The sequence below is a fragment of the Aptenodytes forsteri genome, unplaced genomic scaffold, assembly GCF_000699145.1.
Source record: "Aptenodytes forsteri isolate BGI_AS27 unplaced genomic scaffold, ASM69914v1 Scaffold136, whole genome shotgun sequence".
In the NCBI taxonomy this organism is placed as follows: Eukaryota; Metazoa; Chordata; class Aves; order Sphenisciformes; family Spheniscidae; genus Aptenodytes; species Aptenodytes forsteri.
The window spans coordinates 3080672-3088467 of record NW_008796111.1 but is presented as its reverse complement, the minus strand read 5'-3'; the positions used below and the strand labels follow the sequence as shown (position 1 = coordinate 3088467).

At 48.7% G+C, this 7796-nt stretch overlaps 1 protein-coding gene across 1 annotated transcript; it reads right to left on the bottom strand.

Moving 5' to 3' along the window:
• Positions 1–3072: 3072 nt before the first annotated feature.
• Positions 3073–7299, bottom strand: SPACA9 (sperm acrosome associated 9). Its single transcript, XM_009287029.1, has 3 exons — positions 7156–7299; positions 4033–4235; positions 3073–3457 (listed from the first exon to the last, which is right to left on the bottom strand). The coding sequence occupies exons 1-3, from the start codon at positions 7297–7299 to the stop codon at positions 3073–3075; spliced, it is 732 nt and encodes a 243-aa protein (XP_009285304.1).
• Between the last annotated feature and the right edge of the window lie 497 nt (positions 7300–7796).

The window sequence follows — 7796 nt, the reverse complement described above, 5'->3', positions numbered from 1 at the left end:
CCGCCGCCCGCCGCTCGCTGCCCCGCGGCGTTTCCCGGTCGCGGCCACCAGAGGCCCCCCGAAGCCCGCCGCTTCGCTCCGCATCGGCTTTAACGACGTTTTCGGGACGCCGAGTTTCCCCTCTCCCTTGAATCGCCCCCTCTCGTCCCCTTGAGAGCCCACCGCCGTCCCTGACGCTTGATCTTAACGTCCCGGGGCCTGAGCTGCACCCCATCCTCTCCGGGCGCGAGGCGCTGGAACCAGACGCTTAACGTACAGGATATCTTGGCCTGGTTACAGGTTGACAAAAGCCTGGTTTGACCCTTAGCTGAACCAAGGGGAGCACGGAGGTAATTTATAAGCCTACGGATGCCAGGATTCTGTTGAGATCCTCTACCACCGGCCCGTATCTTTATTTCAGTCTTTGAACGAAAAAGCAGCGTTTATTTCCCAGGCTGACCGACAGATCTCTAGGTAAGTCAGTTTGGTGCCCGGCCTGGTTTCTCAGTGCGTATCTTGGAATTTTACGCTCACAGAGGCTAAAGTAAAACTTTATTGCACTTCTGTGTTTGGCGTTTACATCCTGTTTATGTAAATTCTTCAAACAGCTTGATTTGTAGTAGAGAAAAACAATTCCTGCTGTATCTTTTTGTCTTTTGAAGTGTCCATCCGCTCTGGAAGAGGAGAACTTGTATGGAAATTAAGTAATTTGTCTAGATGTTTTTGTGAGACTTAACTTTGCAGTCTTCCAACAGATTCTGGTCATGTCATTACCAAACCTCAGACTGCAAGTTTTATGCACTCATTTTTCTGCTCGCGCCTTCAAATTTTGGCTGCGTAAGACTGATTGAAAGGATAGGGCTAGGCTAGAAACTATTATTAAGGTTTGGGAACTGTGTTTCTTGCGCGTATCGCAACCCTTATTAAGGTTTGGGAACTGTGTTTCTTGCGCAACCCTCGTCAAGTCTGAACGGACAAGTGCGTTGGCATTTTGCAGAGCAGGGCTGGGGAGGTGGTAGGCAGGGTTTGATAGGACTGTTCTGACAAGCGATTTGTGCTGTGCTGTACCGCGGAAGCTGAAAGTGAACTACAAGCTGGAGGATAATTTTGGTCTCATCAGAGCCTGCGTGTTCAAATTTAAACTATACGACAGGGTGACGAAGGCTGGAAACAAGATCTGGGAATAGTGTCCTCGTGTCCCTAACACTCGTCATCGTTTAGTCCACATAGCGCGTGCTTGTTTTGAAAAACTTTCCAAGAGAGCAACTGTTGTCGGACACTCGTCTGCGACATGAAACACAACAGGGCAGCTGCGAGCAACTTGGATTCTTCTGCCTGAAGCTGCCTCTGCAACAGGGCTCTCAAATAAAGCCTGAGAGGGTGACGGTCACATTTAGCTGGCTGTGGCCCCAGTAGTGCCGAGGAGTCTCTGTGTGACCCTGGCAGGCTTCGTTACCGTTTTGAATTCACCGAGGTTCAATTCAGTTGGATCATGGTGTCTCCTAAAAATAGGCTTCTACTCCAGGGTGGGTAGATGTATTTGCGTTGCAGCACGTGTGGCTAGGAGAAGGGGAAAAGGTGCAAAAGAAGGTGGGGTTACGTGAGGAATACAAATGCTCCTGAAAATACTTCTCATTTCATCTGAGCTATCATTCCTTCCGATGCTCCCTCCTCTCTATTAGTTCTCCCTTCTTTTTTGGCTGCTTGTTGCCAAAATCTGGTCATCTAAAGGCAAAAGCTTTCTCACAATTTTAGCAAACCGAGCCAGGTATGCGAGGGGAAATTGTTTATTCAGGAGCGTCTTCCAGCAGGAAGCAAAGAACAGGAGCTAATTTGCCTGTGAGAGGGGAAAAGAGCAGTCAGATACAGGGAAGACACCGCATTATTGAGATCGTAAGTTTGTAGTTAACGGTGCTTGAATAAAAGCACCACCAAAAATGCAGATCAGCTCCAGAGAATGGGGAGAGCGTGGAACTCTGCTGACCCTCCCTAAGCAGGCTGGAAAGAAAGCTGTTTTCAGCACTAGTATAAAGTCACTGTGCTGGAATTGCAAAGTGCTGGTATAAAAGCAGCATGAGACTGTTTCAAATGCCTTGCAGCTTTAACGAACTAAGCCTCATAACCTCCTTGAAAGCTAGGCAAGCCAGATTCCCATCTCGAAAAAGGGAAAGCACAGGCATTTTAACTTGCAATTTGAAAAGGAATGATCTGAAAATGGCCACAGCTTTCTCACTCGCTCCGTTCCCACCAGATTCCCATGAATCACGTGGCCTGGAAATGACTTCATTAGCTTTGCAGAGCTCTGGGGAGGACAGGGGTGTTTTATTCACGTTTGGATATTGCCAATACACCAAACTAAGTGCAAAATGAAGTTTGTCCTCCTTTGCACCTCTAGCTCTGACAGCAAAGGAGTCAAACAGGTGTAAGGGAAGATGTTCTGAGTGGTGTGTACTGGCAATGGTGTGAGAACCTGCAAGAAGGATGCCGCAGAGCACAGTTTTAGCTGCAGCTAAAGCGCGCTGACCTTTCCTGTAGCCAGTGGCACGGAAGGGAGACATCATTAGCGTCCTGTAGACTTTGATTCTTTGGTCCAAATAAGCAGGCAATTTCAATGGGGGTGAGGGAACTTTAGGGACAAGTCTAAATCTCAAACGCACATCTGAACCCAAAATGAGAGGCCTTTGCTGCTCTGCAACGTCCTTCAGACATGCAGGTTCTTCACACCTCCGGCTTCGGCGAGTGGGTGGGTGCAAGAAGTCTGAGAAAGTGTAAATTCCATTTCAAGTAGCTTGCCCAAGATTCGCATCTGAGCGATTAGAACCTGATTGCTCCCGACTATCCCCTGCTCTCACCCCAGTGCTGGTCAAAGGGACCAGCTGTAGTGCTACAGCTACTTCTGTTGGGATACGACTTTAAGGAGGAGAGTGGAAACATCAGCAGGGGAGAGAGTATGTACCTGTCCAAGGCTGGCTTACAGGGCTAACTCTTCAGAAAGTGGACTCAGATAGGAAAGATCTCTAGTAGTCATTTCACTGTCTTTAATCACCCACCTGATTAAAGGTGGTAAGCAGAAGATGCATGAACTTTGATCCTTTAAAAGGCGTGTCTACCTGGTGGTTTCCAGGGACCTTTAAGTTTCCCACTGTGATTTTCTGTGTCATTTAGGTTCTTCTTCCGGACATGCATACTCCCCTGCGCTTGTACGCCATCTTTGTTACTAGTTGAGGTCTGAGCTTCAGGGTGCACAGAAGGTGGTGTTTGGGAAATGGCTGCCCTAGCTGGCGCATCCTGGCGTGCCCTCTTCTCAGAGATAGCACTTCCACCACTCGTGTTACACAGCACGTGCCGTGGCAGCTTCTCAGTGTGGGTTACCCACTCCTTCACGCAGTCTAGAACGATGGGGATGAGGCTCACCACACCTCCATAATGATTCTTTGCTTCGTCACAGCTCAGGTGATTCACAACATCATGGGGGTATCTGTGGGGCAGAAGGAAACAATTGGCAGAGTAGTCCCAGGAATGCAGCCCTGGTGAGCCCACAGCGTCACCCCGAGACCCCCCTGGGAAGAGCAGAAATGCACGGGCAGCCATTTCCCCAAAACAAAAAGGCACGGATAGAATTGCACCTTGAGACATGAGTCCTGCCAAACACACCATCCTGGCTGCTGGGCTCGATCTGGAAGAGTTCAAGAGCACGTACAGACACTTGCCCCGCAGAAATTAGCTATGTGCAGAGCAGGACTAGGAGGAAGGAGGAGGTAAACTGCCTCCCATTGCATGGGACTTCAGGGTACTAACCCGCCTGTATGTGCCCTTCCATGCACCAGTAAAAAGAATGAATAAACAAACAAAACCCCTTTTTGTGAATGGAGGCTGGCAGTGTTTTCCCAACAGCTGGAAGAGTAAACTGGCTGGCACCCGGTATCCTCACTAAAGCCAGAAGGATGTTGTAACAGAATTGATGGCAAAGTCAAGTGGGAATATGCATTCTTGGGACAGTCCCCCCGGCATTGACAATCGCCTCAAAGAAACTAAGCTGATGGAGAGACCTACTTAGCTCGGATGGTGCTCAGATCGTTGCTGTGGCTAAGGAGCAGCTTGCATCTCTCCAGAATGCCATTGGTTACGTTGTTACCGGAATGCACGGTTTCCAGCTTGTGGCAGAGCTTGCTTAGATCATTACAGATGTTTAGGAACATGTTCAGGATACGCCTGTCCGTGGAATTGTTACAGTGATGGTCCATGTAGGACTGTACCTGTACGTGGGGAAAGACAGGGTCACGCATGTTAAATTACATTGTGATAAGCTCCAAAGTTGCTTAGGTTAGTGACGAGAAGCTGCTTTCTCTTGTGACTCTGCAGGCATGAGCCACTGGGGAAACTGCAATACAGCGGCAGGTAGGAAGATTTCTAGAGCATGCCCGAGATGTTTGCTTGTCATTCACCATGACTGAAGAAGGCTGGGGTGACGGATCTGCTCGTCAGCACACTGGTGAGCCTTCCTCCCTCTTTGCAGAAGTGTAGGAATACCACGGCCAAACCCACAGCTCTGCTGCAAGCACCGCAGAAACAGGTTGAGTGTGAGCAGAGTTTTCCGTCTGCCCTGAGCAGGGCACCCTCTGCCACCGCCGTGGCTGCCCAGGCAGCGCGGGGTGGGAGGTGAGGGCAGCGACCAAACTGGGAATGGTTTGGAGGGACGTGTTTGCATCATGCATTCTTCGCGGTTCTTTATTTGGCACCAGTAGATGTGACTGCAAACGAAACCCATTTAACCTAAATTGTCCTTACTAACCTGTTACAGCAATGATATTCCCTATTCGCCTTGAGCGTTTTTGTTACTCAGAGTGAACGGCATTGCATGATGAAGCGTTATGCCAAGAGATTAAGTATCTTCTCCGAAGAAATTACAGGCACTTCAGGCACGAGTGGTCAGAATACAAAATACCGAGCGGCTGGTTGGCAGTCATAGCTGGACTCTAACACTTTCAGTGCTTTCTGTAAGATTTCAAGACAAGAACGAAGTAGCTGTTCCAACATCGGTACGGTTTCTGCATACAGAAAAGCCATGCTATGTGCTGGGGCAAATTCTCAGCAGGTTTGTAAGAAAAATAAAAAATGGCCCCTAAAGGTCCATTTCCACTACAGATTCCTCCCTCCACACTGTTCGCTGAGCATCGTGTCCTTGTGAGTGGCTGGATTTTTTTATTGCTGCTGTGAGCAGAAATAGTCCTAAAGAGAATAGCATTTTAGCCTGGATGTTCACCGATGGGATAACAGGACTTCTTTTTGTCCACATCAACAACAGAGTTAATGCACCTGCGTAAGCAGGACGGGGACCAGGCCTGCAGGAACAACGGCTTGCAAGGGCTGCCCAGCGCTGCGTTAGCCAACTGCTGATGAGCAGCGGAGCTGCGGCCAGGGGAGTTCAGGGACAGCCCCTGCGCTGGGCCGATGTCACGACCACAGCCAGGCTCTGCAGTGCAGGGACTCACTGGGTGATTTGAATCGCTGGCTGAAGCGATGACTGAGGAGCTTGTCTCACAAAACCACCTGGGATTTGACTTTACACCCTACTCCGTGTAGAAGCCTTTGAGGAGCTGTTGCCATTGCCTGACCGTGGTGTGCTCTTTGACCTTTCTGCCTTACTATGCTCTCCTCTTTTCTCTGAGAAACAGCATCACTCCACACTAAAAATGCTACCACATACAGCTTTTAGGGGTTAGAAATGCAGCCATGTTCAAGTGCAATATCATTTTTTTCCGTAGTGTCTATGTTTACACGCAAAGAAAGCTGGCAGTCAAGTCAGCTGTAGGCTGAGACCACACATATTTCTGCATTTGTTGCTTTTATTCTTGTGCCCTCCCATGCAAAATTAAAAACAGAGTTGGGCTGATTCAGGAGCATGGTAGTGAAATAAAATGGATGTCTGGTTTTGTCCCCAGTGAACTTGCTTTGGTTGGATGTCTGGTTTTGTCCCCAGTGAACTTTCTTTGGCAGTGGTTCAGTTCCTGCACAACGTGTCGCCAGTATGTGCTGCACCAGTTGCTCCCTGTTCTCCCCAGTAACTTGCTCTTTTCCCTTTCCCGTCCTCCCCCTGGGGTGACGTGGTTGCACCCTCAGGGCTACCCGTACAGTACAGCTTGCCACCACTAAGTTCACATGTTACTGTACCACAAACGATGCCATGGATCAATGTAATTGCTGCAGTCGTTACCTACGAGGTTTCGCGCCCCCACAACAAGCAGGCCTTCCACCTCGGCCAAGAAGCAGAGTCCAAGCTTGCTCAGTACCACTGAAGTATTGGCACTTTGAAAAACAGCGTAATGTTATACAAAATCTCAATGCCTATTTTTGGAAAAAAATGGTTTGGCATAATGTCTGTCAAGATCCTCTTCAATATTACGAGCAAAGCCCTTATATTAGAGAGAGTCAGCCCTTAGAAAAGACAACCAGCTCACTTCTGTGTCCTGATCCTAATAACAGCTTGGCTTTCACTCTGGCTTTGGCATCCGTCTGGGTTTTGTGCCTGGGTTCTGCTGTTTCACATCCACAATTCTAATTTTATTTAGATTTTTTCTTCTCCCTCCGTCTGCAGGTGGTCCAAGTTCTTCGCACTACTTAAAACATCCCACGTTATAAAAATTCCAAGACAATTCACTTACCAGCCCAGAAAACCCCTAGCCCACTTGGGACTTTCAGCCCTCAATCCATCATCCTACCTCTGTAACACAGCCATTATTTTTAATAAGCACTATAGAAAAATACAGCAGCACCAATACCAGGGGGAAGAGGCAAGCATGCTAGTTACTACAAGTTAAGGATTACAGATTCCATGTGTGGCTGGGGAAGGAGGGTTGGTTTGATTGTTTTCTTGTAGCCTGTATTTCTGGCTGTGCCTCAGCGGCGAAATGACGGTGTGAAACTAAATCATAAAGTGATGCTCAGCAATAAAATTCCTCCTCTGTAAATGGGAAGGCCTAACATAGGTATTTCTCTCCCCTACTTAATCTTGTGCCACTGGTTTGCAGAGTTATACACAAATGTCACTAGCGAGCTTTTGTGCATCTTCCCTTAGTAAAAGCACTTATTCATCCCTGAACTAGACCCAAGTGCGCGACAGCACTGCGCTGGTCCCTGTTCTCATCGGCAGAGAACTTTGTGCTGAATACTTTGTACCTGGCCGACGCTTGCCACGGGTCTGATCATGTCATGTGCATTCTCTCGGGTGCGTTGCAGTGCTCCGATGAAGGTAAACTGCTGCTGCAGGAAGAGCTTGTAGTTCTGCTCTATGTTTCTTAGAGCCTCCTTTACCTCATTCATGTTTTCCCCCTCCTGGATTTTGGGAGAGAAGGAGAGAAAGGAAGGTACTTTTTAGAAATGATGCAATTCTGCATACGTAACTCTATCGTTCACCCGCGTCGGAATCGTGTAGGTGAGTGGAAAACTTTAAAAAAGAAGAAAGAAGGAAAAAAAAGAGAAGATATATTGTGTCAAAGCTCTGCAGTCCCAGGGCCCCAAACAGTAAGTCAATGAGGTAGTAACGATGCTGCGAAAAGAGGTGGAGAACCCGGAGGGGACCACTGACAATCAGATGCCATAAACCCTAGTGGGTCTGTTGTAAACGTAATGGGGCGATGCATCAAACACAGCGCTGTGAAAGGACCGAAGGGAGAGATGGCTTCTCTTCTCCGGCGTAAAACTATTGCCCAAGTGGCTTAAAAGCTCCAACGCTGAACGAAGCCAGCCCGGCAGGCAGCAGACCGCGGCGGAGCCGGGGCGGCCCGGGGCCGTGGTTGCCCCCCGTCCCCGCCCGCCCG